Source organism: Psammomys obesus, unplaced genomic scaffold (genome assembly GCF_907164565.1).
Source record: "Psammomys obesus unplaced genomic scaffold, mPsaObe1.curated_primary_1811, whole genome shotgun sequence".
Lineage (NCBI taxonomy): Eukaryota > Metazoa > Chordata > Mammalia > Rodentia > Muridae > Psammomys > Psammomys obesus.
The window spans coordinates 9895004-9912386 of NW_026585691.1; the positions used below are offsets into that span (position 1 = coordinate 9895004).

Sequence of the window (17383 nt, forward strand, 5' to 3'; positions counted from 1 at the left end):
GACAGTGGGTGATGGCCTGGGTTTCGTGCCCAGCACCCCCCACCCGGGGTGTGTATCCCAGCACAAAGGTGGAAGCAGAAGGATCAGGAGCTAAAGGTCATCCTCAGCTACATAGGAAGGTGGAAGCCAGCCTGGGCTCCTCTGTTTTGCTTCTAGGCCCATCTTCCCCTTTTTCATGATAGAATAGTTCATCTTCCCTCTTTCATATATACATCAGTTTCTTTGATTTGGTGTTATTTTTTATGTGTTGAAGATCTGGTCTCAGAGCCTGGGATCAAGTGGTACTCCTGTGTGAGCCTCCCTCACACGCACCCCCAATCCCCATGGCTGGGATCCAGGCATCTTCCATTGTGTCTTTCTACCAAGGGCATCCTTTAGTTCCTTATTGAGACACTGGGTGTCTCTGGAGTCTCCTACTTAAGCATTTGTCGGACAAGTAAGTTCTGGGGTGGGGAGCAGTTCACTAGTCCACTGTTTAAGCTTGGCATCCGCTGTGCCTCAGAGTGCCTCGTTGAAAGCATCCACAGATGATGAAAGGGCATCTGTCTGTGAACTCCAAGTCAAGGCCCTGCTTGGCTGCAGAAGCGGGGAAGGCTGAAGGTGTGTGTTCCACCTGGACCATGCCAACCATTAGCATTCACTGTGCTGTTCTCTAATACGGTTCATATACCGCTTTAACCCCGCAGGCTTATGCGTGGGAAGCTTGGTCCCTAGAGTCCTGGTATTGAAAGGTGGTAGCTCCTTCCGAGCTAGTGCCTGAAGGAAGATGTTTGCCTTATTCTTCCTGGGGATTCTGTTCCATTCACCCCAGATAGGAGGCTTTAGAAGATTCTGTTCAGGTCCAGCTTGGTGAGCCCAGTGAGTTTACCGGGGACGCTTATGGAAGCTCGGGTGGCTCCAGTAACTGTCATCTGCAGAAAGCCCCTTGGCCGTAGTTGAGGAACTGACTGCACTGTGACGCTGCAGCCCGGAGGGGTGAGTGGGTGGGCAGGTGGGTGGGACAGCAGGGGTTTGTGGTGGGGGGCAAAGCTGCATGGATGGGAGCCGAACTCGGGCTTCCCAGCATTTTGCTTGTTGTCTTGGAAGTGGGATTCTGAAGGAACAAGAAGGCCGGTGTTGAAAGCACCTTTGGGTGGATTTAGCTAGTAAAGTCATCCATGCTCGCAGGAAACCCTGGGCATCCAGAGGAGGCCGCTAGGAGGCATCAGAGGTTCACAGAATGCTCCGCATCCTGGCGGGTCTTAGTATGTTGTGCCACCCCGTAACTTCCTTCTGACTGTGTAACTGCCCTAACAGTTTTTTGTTTTTTTAGGACATTGGGTGACTGTAATCCGAATTAGACTGTGTGCATGTAGACTTCGCTAGCCATTGCTTCCCAGAACGGTGTGTATTTTCTCCTGCCCGAATCTCACAGTATTTCTCATTCTCTTACTGTCGTGGCCAGGAACGCCAGCAGGCCATGCCCAGGCTGTCCCCGGAGAGGATGTACAGCCAGGAAAAGGCTTGCTTTTAGGACAGACCTTTGGAGTCACCAGGGCAGGGCACGCCTGGCCTCACTCAGCGCGCCCGCCCGAATCCTGGGGCAGGTTGACCTTTTTGTGAATGGCGCTCTTGATCTCAGCGAAAACCGCCCGCTGCGGTTCCCGCGCCTCACGGAACAGGGCGAGGAAACCTGTTCCTGGCCGAGCGAGGAGAGGAGAGCGGTGGTTTCTGCGGCCGGGGGCCGGCCAGCAGGTGACAGGAGGCGGAGGTGGAGGCCGCGCAGGGCCCGCCCTCACCGCGCTCTCCTCAACGGGAAGTGATGTGGGGCCGGACGGAAAATACCGCCAAGCGCCCAAAAAAGGCGAGCTGCTTGGGGTCCCGAGCGCCGTCTGGAAGGCAGCGCCTGAGGGACAGAGCAGCGCGGGGACGCAGCGCCGTGCAAATCTAGCACTGCAGGCAGGCAAGCGCCGGACCGAGCACCGCACGGGGTGAGCGCACCGCGTCCCGGACGCTGCAGGCTGCGGGCAGCCGAGCCTGCCCCGGAGCAGGGGATAGCGGATCCTCGGATGGGATGCTGGTTCCCTCGGAGTTCTAGGGTCTGGGGGTCCAAGGTTACCCCGGTGGTATCTAGGTGCCAAAGTTCCCACAACGAGGGGGAGGCGGGCTAAGCCCACCCCACCCCCTCTTCTTCCCTCGCTTGGGTTCTGACTTTAAAGTCTTTAGGGCCCCACTGCTTGCAGGAGAGAAAAGGCTCTCCGTTTCCCTGTCGTTCGGAGAACCCAGCCGGTCATCCAGGTCTTAGAGACACCCTACCGGAGGTAGAAGTGATGCGCTGACACGTTTTGGTCGCTTTGCCAAGGCCGGGTCTCTGGCCCAGGAGCTGGGGACCGATTTGGAAAGCCGGGTCTGAAACGCAGGAGACCTTGAGGTGTCTCAACCGCCCCTTTGCGTACTACTGTTCTCTGGAGTCTTCCGCACAGGCTTCTCTTTCGAACGCAAGGGCTAACAGCTGTTCTGCGTTAGCTGTTCAACCCAGCTGGGTGAGGGAGGCAGGAGGCATCTGGTACTCCTGTCTTTAAAGCTTTCTGCAGAGTGAAAACAGCATGGGGAAGGTAATCCCTGCATTTAGGAGGTGGACGGGGAAGGAAGGGTCCAGGGTTCAAGGTCAACCTTTGCTACAAAGCCAGCTTGAGGTCAGCCTGGGTTTAAAAACAAAAACAAAAACAAAAAACCTGGAAAGGAAGAAAAAATAAAGAAAGAAAAGGCATACAGCAATGCTGAACACACCTGAAAGAAAATCGCTTTCTTACTTTACCTTGGTCTCCCCCCATCCTCTGCTTCCTTTCCATAACCATCTTAATTTTTTTTTTTTTTTTTTTACTTCTGACTTGTCTCTGTGTGTGTAGAATGTATGCATGTGTGTGGGTGCAGGCCCATACATGTGTGTGGAGGACAGAAGTTGATGTTGAGTATCTTCTTCCTTCACTTCCACCAAGTTTAATTATATATTTGATACATAGAAATATATAAACACATATATGTATGTTATATATTGTGTTATATATAACATATAACCACACACACACATATATTTAAATTTGTCTTTTTATTTTTGAGATTGGGGGAATCTCACTACTCAATATGTAGCTCTGGCTGGCCTGGAATCACTCTGTAGACCAAGCTAATCTTGAACTCACAGAGCTCCGCCCGATTTTGCCTTCCGGGGGCTGGGATTAAAGGCCTGGCCACCTTACTTTTGTTGAGACTGGTTTCTCACTGAATTTAGAGCTCCTTGTCTGGACTGGTTGGCCAGTAAGTCCCAGGGATTGTCCATTCCCATCCCCAAGCATTAGGGTTCCACACCTGCACCTTCGCACCCCAATGTGCGTGTTGGGGGTCCCAAGTCAGATCTTCCTGCTTGTATTTTCCCAACTGACCTATTTTGACAGCCATTGTTTTGCTTTTGATTTCATGAGACAAGGTCTCGCTCTCTAGCCCACGCTGTCCTTGAAATGGTGGCAATCCTTCTTCGGCCTAAGACGTGCCGGAATTACAGATGTGTGCCACCATGCTAGCAAGTTGCTTGTTTGAGGCCGTGAAGATTTGAGCTTATGTTTGGTTGTTTGTTTGTTTTTGTACAGCCAAGAGTTTCACAGTTTTGACTGCTCCATTTCATTCTTTGATTTATTTTAAGTTAATTTTGTGTGTGGTGTGGGTAGGGATAGGGGGCCTAGCTTTATCTCTTCAAGTTTGGATATTTTCCCATTGTTGTTTGTCTAGCAGACTGTTTTGACACTTTGAATGATACTGGCATCTCTATTGAAGAGAAATCCATTATAAATGTGGCTCTGTAGTCCTGTTTTCACAGTGGTGGCATCCTGTCCAGAGTATTGAACCCATGGAGTTGTGAAGTCAGGGCATGCCAGCCTCCAGCTTTGCCCTTCTTAAGCTTGCTTTTGCCTGTGCAGAGCCCCTGCGCCTCTGTGTGGAATGTAAGGTCTCAGTGCTGTGGCCTTGGCGTTAGGACAGTCGTAGGCACTTTAAAGTGGGCAGCTGTCTTGGGGAAGGAGGCTTGTAACCTTCTCTCCTGGCGCCTGCTTTCCCAGTCTTAGTGGGTAGAAATGGCGCTCTGTAGAAGCTCACCCTTGGCTCCCTTTTTTCTACGTCTCTTGTCCATCCTGAGCAAAGGTTTTTGATTCTACCTTGACTATAACTATAATTTTTTTGTTGTTTGTTTAAAAATGTCTTAAATGGATAGAAAAGTGGCTCAGTGATTTAGAGCACGCATTGCTCTTCCTGAGGTTCCAAGTTTGATTCCCAGCACCCACATCAGGCAGCTCACAACAGCTTGTTAACTCCAGCTCCAGAGAGTCCAGTGCCCTCTTCTGGCAGTATTGCACTCATGTGCCCAAAACCAAAAGCAGACACATACACACACACACACACACACACACACACACACACACACACACAATTAAAAATAAATAAATAAACTCTGTTAACGTTACATTTGTGGAATGCGATGGTTTAGTGGCTAAGAGTGCCTGATGCTTTTGCCACCACCGCCCAGCTGATTTTTTTTTTTTAAATTAATATATGTGTGTCTATCTTTGTGAGTGTATGCACATGCCCACAGAGGCCAGAAGAGGATGTCAGATCCTCTGGAGCTGGGGTTTCAGACAGTTGTGAGCCACCTGAGTCCTGGGAACTTAGGTCCTCTTCAGGAAAAGTACAGGCCCTTAGCCACTCAGTCGTTTCTCCGGCCCATATGTGGAATTTTTCAATTGAATTTATCTTCCTCCTTTGTTACTGAGACTTACCTTGGAATGTCTCTTACCTATAGATTCACTATGAAGTAGGAAAGAATTATGTTAACACATATACGTGGTAGTTGCACACACACACACACACACACACACAGAACATATTTCCCAAATATAATAGCATAGGTTTTATAGCTTCTGAAAGACAGAATGAGGCTTTCAGGTTAAAGCCTGAGCCGCCGAGGAGAAAGCTCTTTTGCCCCTGTGGGAAGCATGATTAGCTCTTGAGGAAGTAGCTCTTCCCTTCGTAAGCATTCCCTTTCTGTGCCTCATGAGATTTTCTTGGACTGTATTTGTTCCTCTACCTGGGCATCAGGAAGTTGGAGTCAATTATCTGGCTTCCCCTAAGCTGATTACCCCGAGAGCAGACACTAGAAACCAAGATAAAAGCGTTTAGTGAAATTGCTGTCCTGGAGTGAGGGCCTGGAATAGTGAGCAAGTAGCTTGCTAGGGTCTTCCAGTGTGGGGACTCAAGGGTATGCCCATTATTTTCCTTATATGCTTGGGGTCCCTTAACAGAGTTTATTTATCATTAATTAAAATTGAGTGCCCCCCCTAAAAGAGAATTTCCCCTCCCCTCCCCTCCCCTACCTTCCCCTTTCCTCTTTCTCTGCTGTCCTCTAATTGGATCCCATGTTATGCCAGGCTAGCCTCGAACTCACTGTGTGCCTGAGGACACCTTTGAGCTTCTGACTTCTGCTAGGATTACGGTGTGTGTTACTGTGCCCGTATGAAATTCTAATTTGAGGATGGGGTTCAAAATTTACCAAATAAAAATGATTACTTTTTTTCTTAATTTTTTTTCTTTTGAGTCAGGGTCACTTAGGTGTATGCAAAACACCCATACACATAAAGAAAAAAAATCCAAAAAAAATTTTTTTAATGGAAGGAAGGAAGGCAATTCTGAAAAATGAATGTGTTTTTGTCAGCCACTAGGAAAACCATATTTCAGAGCCCCTGGTCATTTTTCCTGACCTGGATGGTTAATTTATATTAAGCCTTACCAGCTGCCGGGTCAAAGCTAATATAATTGGTTGCCAAGAAACAGAAGAGCCTGTTGTATCTTGTTTGCTGAGGCTCGTCCAGACACACGGGGGGGGGGGGGGGGGGGGGGGGGGGGGGGGGCGCTGGTGGGCCCTCTGGGTGTTGCTGTGCACTAATCTACTATGTATTTGTGTCATTAGAGCCAAAGACAAGGTGTCAATCACCTGCTTACACGTAACAGAGCACTTCAATTCTTGCAGTTCTGGTGCAGCCAGGGGCGGTGAGATGTGCAGCTCTGGCCTGAGTAGATGTGCCGATAGCAGTCTCCTGCTCCTGGCTGGGGATGCTGTTCAGGACGTGCTCGCCTGGCACACGTGAGCCCCCTTTCTGCTGCTCCTTTGCCCTACCTGAGAATTGTGTGTTTGTCGGAGACGGCCTCCTGCAGCTCAGGCTGGCCTGAGTTTGCCATGATGGATGACCTTCAGTGTCAGATGCTCCTGCCTCCCACGGCCAAGCGCCGGGATCACAGGCCTGAGACCCCATCCTTGGTGTGTGTGGTGATGGGGAGTGAACCCGGGGTTTCACGTGTGCCAGGCGAACGCTTTACCAACTGACCTACTTCCTGGGTCCTCTGTAAAAATGTTAAAATATTGCAATAGAAGAAATACGGAAAAATACTTTAAAACTATTAACCGATAGCTGTGGGCAGGGCTTCTTTATGTCTTGTGTTAATTTTCATTCCACATCTTTCTTGTACAGTAGCGGATGCCAGGGGGAGGGTGGCAGAGCCCCTGGAAAGAGCCTGTTAAGGATCCAGCGTGGCCCAGCAACCTGCTGGTTGTTCTGACCTTTGCTTCTCTTATTAGAGACCAGGCTAAGCCTTCACTATCCCTAGCTGCTCGGCCTGAGAGCATAAAGTCGACTCTTGTGTCTTTTAGGGGACCGACTCATCTCTTGTGTCCCAGGCCACATGCTTGAAACGTTGGGATTCCTGCCGGGAATCGTTGGGATGCTTTTACTTTCCATGTCACTGATAATCAGCCTTCAACGGGGGGTCACCATCCCCACCCCACCTGGAGATTTTAGCAATTGTCCCTGTCTGTCTGTCTGTCTGAGGCAGGGTCTCTTACTGTCTCGGGCTAGTCTCATACTTGCTTGGAGTAGGCTTGGCCTTGTTGGAGGAAGTGTGTCACTGGCTTTAGGTTTCAAGAGCCCAGTGATGCCCAGGCTGTCTCTCTCTGCCTCTGTCTATCTGTCTGTGGATCAGGATGTAACTAACTCTTAGCTAGTGCTCCAGCACCATGTGGCTGCCTTGCTTCCCACCATGGTGATAATGGACTAGACTCCCCCTGAAACTGTAAACCAGCCCCCAGTTGAATGCTGTCCTCTGTAAGAGTTGCCATGGGGACAGTGTCTCCTCACAGCACTGGAATGCTGACAAAGAACAGCACATATATTTGTTTTTAATTCCTACAAGTGTTGCTGCTGCTGTGTGTGTGTGTGTGTGTGCAGTGGGGTTAGGAAACCCGCATGCCCACGGGGACTGCTGAGGTCCTTGTTGAGAACCAGGCTGGCTTCGTGAGAAGAGTAGACCTTGTGGCCAAGCAAGAGGCTGGACCGAAATGTCTACTTGTGTGACCACAAAAGGGCATATAAACAAATGGTGACAAGGACCTGTGGGCACCTCCAGTGTCAGCTCACCTGTTGTCTGTGCTTCTGAATTGCCAGCAGACTCCTAGAGCTTTGTGCCAAGAACATAGCGAGACGGGGCAGTGCCCTCATTGATTCTGCTTACTGAGAGCTTTTCTGCATTTGAGAGTCAGCAATGGAAGCCTTCTAACTCTTCAGCCCACTTTTCCCTCCAGATAGGAAACTCCACTGGTTACGCTGACGGAATTGTGTAACTTTAGATATGATTGGAAGGGGCCTTGGAAATCACGTGCTCAGCTTGGTTTTCCCTCAGTGTCCTAGGTCTGGAGCTAGATCTCATGCTACCCAGTGATGGACAGCAGGGACAGTTCTTTTAATATCTCTGGGCTGATAGTTCTTCACCAGCTGTGCGGTGGGCAGTCCAAAACTATGTTGTTTGACTGCTCAAAGAAAGTGGCATTTATTTAGAGACAGACTATCAGATAGTCCAGACTGTATCCCTAAATTACTAAAGATGACCTTGAATTTCCGGTTCTCCTGCCTTTACTACTGTGTATGCTGGAAAATGAACTCCATGCAAGGTAGGCCTTCCAATGGAGCTGCCTTCCAACCCGGAGAGTGACTTTCAGATGGAATTTTACTAACCACTAAGACATCTTCCTTGAAGCTTTCAGAAATGACCAAGCGTCTTATGGTCCTCATTTACATGATAGCTGTCCAGAAGTCTTCCAGTGTCTGCCATGATGGTTCTATACATCCTTCATGTATACATCCTTCATGGTAAATTCTCTGTCGGTCCACAGAGGCCCTCTGTTAGAGTTGTCTCTGCCCACCTCGTGCTGTCAGCGCATGACTAGCTCCACATCTATTGCTGTCTGAGATGATTTTATGTTTATCTTGCTTGTGGCCTGTCTCTTCCAGTTAAGGAGCTCTCTGTGAACTGCTGTGGCTGACTACCTAGAAAATACCTAGACCCCTGGTTCACCATCCTAACGCTGCGACCCTTTAAACAGTCCCTCATGTTGCGGTGATAAAATTATTTTCATTGCTACTTCATAACTGTGATTTTGTTACTGTTATGAATCGTAAATATCCAGTACGCAACGCCCCAAGGGGTTTCGATCCACAGGTTGAGAACTAGTGACCTAGAAGGTGGCGAATGCTGTTAATAATAATAAACAGGTGGCTAGAGAACCCTGCTTCCTTTTTTCTCTTAAAAATTGTAAGTCATTTGAGCATTACATGTGAGTACCTGCACGTGTGTTTGTGTGCCACGTGCGTGCAGGGTGCCCTCCGAGGGTGTAAGGTAGTTGTAAGCCTGCGAGTGCTGCTGAGAACCAAACCTAGGTCCTCTGCAAGAGCAACAAGAGCTCTTAACCACCGAAGCATCTCTCCAGCCTCCGAACTTTATTTTAAAAACTGAATCCAGCATACCAGGTCATTAGTACATATAAAATGGAACTGTTAAGCAGACTACATTCCTTTTTTTTCTTTTTAGATTTATTTTATTTTTATGTTTTTTTAAGTTAGCCCGTGCCCACAGAAGCCAGAAGAGGGTATTGGATCCTGAAACTGGAGTTAGAGATGGTTGTGCGCTACCATGTGGGTGCAGGGAATTGAGCCCGTTAGTAAGAGAAACCAGTGCTCTGAACCACTGAGCCATTGCTCCAACACCCCCGCCCCCAACTCCGTGCCTCTTTTTTTAAAAAAAAAGTGCAGGTATTTCTCTTAAACAACAACAAAACCCACCCCCACCTCCCCAGGAGGCAAACACAGATGGAGAAGGCTGCAGTGAGCGCTGACTCTACTAAGGACAGAGAATCAAAACTACCCAGGGCTTTATGCTGCAAGGAACCAGGTGACCATGTTAAGTCACATGAGCTTTTTTTTTCAAACTACTTCTCAAAAAGCAGCATATTTGTGCTCCTTTGACGATTGTAATCTGTTAGGTTTGAGGCAGATCTGAGGAATCAGCTTTTTTATTATTTGTTTGTTTAACGTGTATTAGTGGTTTTGGCCTACATGTATGTTATGAGTGCCACATATGTACAGTGTCCAAGGAGGCCAGAAGAGAGCACTGGATCCCCTAGGACTGGAGTAACAGAGGGGCGTGAGCCCAATCTGTGACCTTGGCTTCCGCAGCTGGTGACTCATTAACATGGATGATATGCTATCATTCTTTTTGCCAGTGAAATGAGCTGATCCGAGACAGGTTAAAGTATATAAACGCAGGTTTATGTAGTGAAGAGCCTCTGAGAGAGGGGACGCATGCCCCTGGGCTGGAGAGGTCAGGGTAGAAGGGCAGGGTATGCTAGCCACGCCCTGCAGTAGGTAGGGATGCTGAGAGAACCTGGAAGGCAAATCCACCTCCGTTTAAAAGGCACCTCAGCTGCTTGTCCCAGGTCTGAAGCTCAGCAATGGAAGTCTTAGCTTATTAAGCAAGCCATTGGGCCTGGGTGCTGGGAACCAAGCGCAAGTCCTCTGCAAAACGGCACATGTTCTCAATCGCCCAACTGTCTCTCCAGCCCAAGGGAATCGGGTCTTACTTGAAATTCTTTCCTGCCAGGGGTGGTACGCAGTCATGCTCTCCTCTACTCGGAGGCAGTAAACTAGGGCTCAGAGACCGCGAGCCCATCTCCCCGCCCCACTCAGAAGACAGAAACAAAGCTTTTCGTGGCAGAGGCAGCGCACACCGCCTCAGAAACTGTTGGCTCAGCCGGCCATGGTGGCGTGGTGAAGCGAGTCTGGGACAGCCAGGGCTTGTTACGCAGAGAAACCCCATCTCGAAAAAAATCAAAAACAAAACTGCGGGCTCATTACTTTTTGCTTTGTTTACTTGTATCTAGCCAGGCTGGTGTCAAACAGGAAGCCTCAGGCACAGCTTTCCTTTCGGTGTCCCGTGAGGTAGGTGTCGGTAGTGTTGCCGTAGAACCCTCCATCACGCTGAAAACCCAAGCGTGCCCCGCTGCGGGTGAGGAGCTGGAGCTTGGCGCTCCCGCTTGGCCTTCTGTTCGCCTACTCATCCTGCTCAGTCTGTCTTACAGTCGGCGACCTGGGGCTGCTGGAGGTTGAACACGGCCTCCACCCCCCAGGCTTCTCACGTAGTCACGGCTCGGCACTCGGCTTGCTGCGGCCTTCCTAGCACAGCACCGGAGAGCCGCTGGCCGTCTAGCGAGCCAGGCGGGTCCTCCGGGTCCCCCAGAAGCCATTCTAATTCAGAGGCCCCGGGTGGGGCTCAGAGGCCCGGAAGTGTCTGCCCACGGATGTCAGACCGCACTTGGGAAAATTCCCTCTGGGGCGGTGTGTTGTGCCAACTGGCCAGCCGGTTGGCACAGGCCATCCTCAAGGCTTCTTGAGGTTTTGTGGTGCTCTGTTCTGTGCTCACAGGTCTTGGGTGCTGACGGGGGAAACCAGCAGAAGAAATATGAAAAACAAACAGAAGATGGCTTCTGTTAGGCGAAGTCTCTGGTGCCCGGCTGCCTCTGCAACCCGCTGCCCCTTGCCCACTGCCAGGCCATGTGTTGGTTTTGAGTAACTTGTGATCTTTTCTGTTATTTACACCCTTCCCCCCGGTTTTGTAACTTTTCCTACGGCAACTTTGTCCTTTGTGTCTGTGGGGAGCTCAGTGGTGAGCAACTTCCTGCGAGCTGCTCTTAACGTCTATGGAGTAGTGAGTTGCTTCAGTTTTGAGGTCAGAAATGAGGTTTCTTGTCCTCGGAGATAAGAACCTTCATTTCTCAGAGGGGATTGACGCAGCGATCATTCGGCAGCCCAGAGAAGGAGGAAAGTAAGGCACAAATTGAAAACCAACTTCAGCTGTGATGTCTGGTGGCCTTTTTGAGTTCACGCTAATGTCTATTCACGTGGAAGTTTAGAAAACAGTTCCTACAGCAAATACCTGAAAGGCAGAGCTGGGGGCACGCTCAGCCCATAAAGCACATACTGCCCCAGCATAAGGACCTGAGTTCAGGCCGGGCGACGTTGGCACATACCTGTAATCTCAGCCCTCTGCCAGGCAGAGGCAGTCGGATCTCTGTGAGGTTGTGTCCACCAGCCTGGTGTACCCAGCAAATCCAGTACAGCCAGGGCTACACAGAGAAACCCTGTCTGGGGGTGGGGATGGTCATGACCAAAAGCCAGGTGTGATGGTGTGCTTATAATTGAAGCACTGGGAAACAGAGATGGGTTTGCTGGCTGGTCACACCTTCAAGCGGCAAGTCAGTGAGAGACACCATGTCCTCTAAAAACAAACTAGAAACAGGGTCCCGGTGACACGGCCCAGCGGTCAAGCTGCCTGCTGCCAAGCCCAGCTAGTGGTTAACCTCAGAGCCATCTCTCTGGGACCCAACTATTAACATTTTAAACTATGTCTCAATCCTGACACAAATCGTGTAGGACAGCGACAGAGGAAAATTCACAAGAAACCAGCATTGGTAGGGTGTGGTGGTTGCAAGCCTTAAATCCTAGTACTTAGAGGCTGACGCTGGTGGACCTCTGTGAATTTGAGACGAGCCTGATCTACATAGTAAGTTCCAGGCCAGCCAAGGCTGTGTGGTGAGATCCTGTCTCAAAAAATACAAAGCCAGAAAGAGAGAAAGGAAACCCAGCGCCTCGGCTTCCAGGAAGGCCCCTGTGCAGAGAGCATGCTGTCTGTTGCTAGGCACTCTTCATCACCCCACATGAGAGCTGGTTGCACTTAGCACACCTGGAGCCGCAGCTGCAGTATGTGTGAGGAATTATGGAAACATTGTCTCCTCTAATCTTCAGCACCCTTTCAAAATAGTAGCCACTCTCTGGTCTTCTTCTTCGGTTGCAAGATCAGTTCAGCGACCCTGTTTTCCAGGGTTGTGGGCCTTTCAGTGCCTCGCTGATGGTCTTTCGCAAACCGGGAGAGTTAGTGGATATGCCAGCAGCCTCGTGAGCCGCAGGGCACAGCTAGGAAGTAAGCCCACAGGGCCCTGTTCAGTCACACAGAGGACTGGTACGATGGTACTTGCCAACCTGCTGCAGTCAAAACTTCGGAGACTTCTTCGTGTTGTGGTGTCCTTTTCCCCCTGGGCTGCACACAGCATAGTGAGCTCGGCCGTCTGGTGCCCCGGTGCCTAGTCACCGAGCAACAACACACCAGAAGATGGCAGAACATGTTCTAGAGGGGCACGCCAATGGCTGTGTTGAGGGACAGCTGGCTGATTAACAGCGCGGGTGGGGCAGGAGAAATGAAGTGCAAACTAATAAAAGACATGTAAAGCAATACAGTCATCAGGGACCATTTATTGCAGAGGTTGTGACAATGACTATTACTAATCATATACCCCATGCCAAACAGCATGGTTTTTTGTTTTTTGTTTTTTGTTTGTTTTATGTGGCTGTGTTTGTGTGCTGGCTCTTTTGTGCCACAGCCCATGGATGAAGAGTTGATTTTCTTCTTCCATGGTGATCAAACTTGGGCCTTCTGTCATGGGCCCTGTACCCATTGAGGCATCTTGCTGTCCCCACAAAGAGCTTTAAGTACGTTACAGGCATTGCGTAGCTCAGGCCGTGTAACACAATCCTACTGGTTTTCCTGTTTCACAGATGGGACAGTGAGACAGAAAGGTTGGGTAATAGTCTCAAAGCCCTGCAGGCCAGAGGCAGACAGTCTTTCCCCAGAACCTAGGTCCTCGGCGTCCTCTGTCAGGGTAGCACATACTCCTGGAGACACAGTTGGGCCGGTTTGGGATCTCTGTTATGACGTCTTAAACCATTCAAAGAAAACGAGCATGTTTCATTGTGCATGAATTAATTTTTAAATCAGGGTTATACACACCTATTGTTCCACAAGGTTTATTATTTTTTGTCTCTCCACTCCCAGCCGTTTCTAGCCCCTTTGTCACTCAGCTCGCCGGCTCTGCTGCTCCTCACACACCTAGGCTCTAAATGACGCACACATTTCCGAGGCCGGTTTTCTTTTCCATGCTTAGGTGTTCTGTCTTGACACTCTATTGTGGAACAGGAGCGGCTAGTTCATTTTTCCGGGACACCTCTCCCCAGCACGTACAACTTCTGTCCCTTTCCTCCCCGCACAAAGTCGCATTGGATGCTTTGGGTTGATTTTATGTTGAGACAGAGCGGCCTGAGCTGGCCCGAAACTTGCTCTGTAGCCCAGGTAGGCCCTGCAGTCCTTCTGCAACTACAGATTTGCTGCGCTACCTGGCTTTTTAAGGTTTTCAGACCTCTCCTTTAAGACTTTGTTCCAGATCCATGAGAGGTTAGGGCGACGACAGACTTTCCACGATAGACCATGGCCAAGTTCGTCCGTAGCCTTGAGAAGTTCCGCACCCCCCCATCTTCCTCCCATGCTGAGAGCACTGCCTGAACGTAATGAAACCCTCAGTTGCCCACAGTTTGGCACTACACCCAGGTTGAGCTTGTTTCATCCCCCTGCCGAGCTCCCTACAGCTATTCAGAGCGTGATAAAAAAAAAAAAAAAGATCCAAAGTGCTAACACTGCTAGCTCCAAACAGTTCACGGTTAAGGACGCTATGCTGGATGTTTTTGGTGGCCACTGACAGGCAAAGGTGGCACCATTGGCAGTGACGTGTGAAGACCAGTCATTAACATCTGATTTCTTTGAGTTCTTCTTTGAATGCTGTGGACCACGTATAACCAGACTGTTATCTGAATAAAATAGGAGCTGTTGGGGAAAAAAAAAAAAAGACTTTATTGCATGTGAGCTGATGTTTGTGTAGTTTCACTCTTGTGCCCCTGGCTCGCCGATTTTATCCACAGTGTTGAAGAGTCTCTAACCTGTTTCCGTTGTGTGTGCGTGCTTGGCTCTCTCGTTGAAAATTCAGTAACTATGTGTGAGTTTATTTCTGAGTTCTCTATTCTGTACCATTAGTCAGTGTGTGTGTTTCCATGCCAGTACCACACTGTTTTAATCACTGTAGTTTTGTAATAGTTTTAGCTTTTTTTTTTTTTTTTTTTTTTCTTTATTCAAGACAGGGTTTCTCTGGGTATCTCTGGCTGTCTTGGAAGTCAGTTTGAAAACCAGGCCGGCCTTGAACTCACAGAGACCCACCTCCCCGATTAAAGATGTGCGCCATCATGCCCAGCCTTGTTAGAAATCGGGAAGTTTAACGCCACCTTCTTTTTTGATTTTTGTTGTGGTGGGCATGGTATTTTGTTTTTTTTGGTTTTTGTTTGTTTGTTTTTGAGACAGAGCCTTACTGTGTATCTCAGACCAGGCTAAAACTTGTCTCTGTCCTCTCACCTCAGGCTCCCAAGGACTGTGATCATAAATGCATACCACCGTGCCCAGTGTCCAGCTTCCTAGTCAACTGATTCCATAGGTGCTCGAGTATAAATGTATGTGTGTGCATGAGCATGCGGTGCATTTGTGTGTGTGGACATGAGCATGTTTGTATATGTATGTGTGTGTGCATGAGCATGTGTGTATATATGTATGTGTGTGGGCATGAGCATGTGTGTGTATATGTATATATATGTATGTATGTGTGTGTGTGTGTGTGTGTGTGTGTGTGTGTGTGTGTGTGTGTTTGTGTGTGGGCATGAGCTTGTGTGCAGTCTTTGGAGTTGCCAGTATATAGGTTCATATTGCCAGCTAAGAGAGCTTATTTGTTATTATTTGCAGTACTGGCTAGAGCTCAGGATAAGCTCTCCGTTGTGAGGTCCCTCCTCGGCCGCTTTCTTCCTGGGGTGCTCATGTTCCTCTCCCCTGCCTGGCTGCTCCAGCTGTGACCTTCAGGGTGTGCTGAAGGGCACTGGTGAGTGTGAGCATCTGTCTTGGCCCTGGTCTTGCTTCCAGCAGCTCAGCAGTGCTGTGGCTTGGTGTTCCATGTATCCTGGGCTGTGGTGGGGGGCATTCCGCCTATACCTGATTGGCTGAGAGCTTCTGTTTTGAAAAGGCTGATCTTTGTCAACCATCTTGATGATCACGCTGTCTCTGCCCTTCATTTTGCTAATGTGTGTATCGTATTTATTTATTTGGAGCTGGAGAGGTGGCTCAGTAGCTGAGAGCACTTGCTGCTCTTGCGGAGAACCTGGGTTCACTTCACATTGGGATACTCAAAACCACCTGTAATTCCAGTTCTAGGAGATCGGAAAGCCTCTTCTGACCTCCTCAGGCACCTGCACACCCGGGATGCACATAAAGACAAAAAGATTCACACATATAACAAGTAACATTTTAAATAATTTATTTGTTTTTATTTTATGTGTAAGAGCACACACTGTTCTTGCAGAGAACCTGGATTCGGCTCCCAGACCCCCCTACGGCAGCTCACTGCATCTTCAAGAACAGTATGTGTTTTAACTGAGTTTCTCTTCACTCCCGCCCTCTGCCCCCTCTTCCTTTGATACATTTTATGGAGAAAAGTGCTGGGCTTTCCCATTGTCTTGTGGAAAGAACATTTTGAGCACCAGAGGGGCCTGGATCAGAGGTGTGGCCACATTTGCTGCCAGAATATCAAATAAGTGTTTCATCACCGTCATCCAGACCAGAAATACTTAAACAAACAGGAGTGAGGGTGAGAGTAGAAAAGATGTGGCCAAGGAAGCAAGAGAGGAGGAGAGGGGGGAGCCACTGAGGACCCTAAGGAGGAGGGGCAGGTCTGAGCAGGAAGGAGGGGAGCAAGGTAGGCACTCTGAGGGCAGAACATCAGAACATGCTGACTTTGGGGTGCTAGTGGGAGTTAGGGTAGTTCCCACCTGTAGAATGTTTTGCCAGTGGATCCGAAGGCCCCGGTGAGTGCTATAACTCCATCCCACTAGCTGGCCACTGTAAAGAAACCACAGTTAAGAAAGCAAGTGTGCTTTTGCTTTCTTGGGAATGGGGGAAAGTGAGAGAGTTAAGCACTGGCCCCCAAATCCCAGGCACAGCTAATAGGTCTGCTCTGGGTGAGAGCCTGGTGGATTGGATCTAAGAGGCCCGACCCCCCGGGGAATCACTTGACTGCCTGGCCCAGCCATATGACGAGCAGCTGAGACTCATTAGCCAGATTGTGGGTTTCTAAGGAGAAACCTGACTTGAAAAGCCGGCCTGATAGACAGCTTTTCAAGAGATTCTTTGGAAAACTTTCCTAAGTAGGCTATTTGGCCTTTACATTTCTCTTTGTTGTAACGTTAGACAAAAAGTGACCTTGTAGAAAGAGATGTGATTTGGAACTGTCAGTTGGTGCATTGGCAACTCCGGGCGAAAGGTTTAGAAAAAGAACAGTTGTCTCCTGCTTCAGGTATGGTTTGCGTCTGTTCTTTTTTTTTTTTTTTTTTTTTCTTACAGTGCTTTTGAGATCTGCCATGCCAATTCCTGGGTACTGAAATGGTTAATTTTGTTAGGTTTGAAAGGCCGGGCCTCTTGTCTCAGAGCTTGGAGGGGGAAAAGTCTGAGCTATGGGAATGGCCAGAGGTTTCCTAAAATAAATCTTTGCACTTTGGGAGCAGTTTCATGTAAGTGGCATTCCAGTTCGTGAATGCATTGTCACCCAAGACCAGGGTGTTGGCAGGGTTGGGGCCTCTTCAGAGTGTAAAGGGAGAATCCGTTCCTGTCCTCTCCCCAGACCTTTGCATAGTGCCTTCCCTCTGTGCATGTTGGGGACCAAATTTCCTGTGTCTGTCTGTCTGTACATGATCCAATGCCTGTGTGCATGGAGGCCAGAGGTCAACCTCAGATATCTCTTCTTTGGTTTTCACGTTATGTTTGGAAACAAGGTCTCCATGGAGCCTGAAGCTCACTAGTTAGGCGAGGCTGGTTGCTGTGCCACACACCCGTCCTGCTGCTGTTTCCCCAGTGCTGGGATTATAGCTCTCTGCTCCCATGCCCACTTTTTACATGAGATCTGGGGATGGCATTCAGGTCCTAAAGTGTGGGGTAGCAAGCCATCTCACCAACTGATATTGTCTTTCTTTCTTTCTTTCTTTCTTTCTTTCTTTCTTTCTTTCTTTCT

At 49.1% G+C, this 17383-nt stretch overlaps 1 protein-coding gene across 4 annotated transcripts in view; it reads left to right on the plus strand.

Moving 5' to 3' along the window:
• LOC129670009 (ras-related protein Rab-27A) overlaps positions 1-17383 on the plus strand; it is a 105704-nt gene that overhangs the window by 56762 nt on the left and 31559 nt on the right. The window contains exon 1 of one of the 4 annotated variants that reach the window (XM_055598420.1): positions 1764-1970. The exons of 2 other annotated variants lie outside the window; for them this stretch is intronic. Coding sequence is in view for 1 of the 2 variants with exons in the window: in XM_055598413.1 (XP_055454388.1) it covers positions 6133-6163 (31 nt within the window). In the remaining variant the exon portion in view is untranslated. Of the gene's footprint in view, positions 1-1763; positions 1971-6066; positions 6164-17383 lie in introns of those variants that run through there. One more of the 4 variants, XM_055598413.1, reaches the window with a different exon arrangement.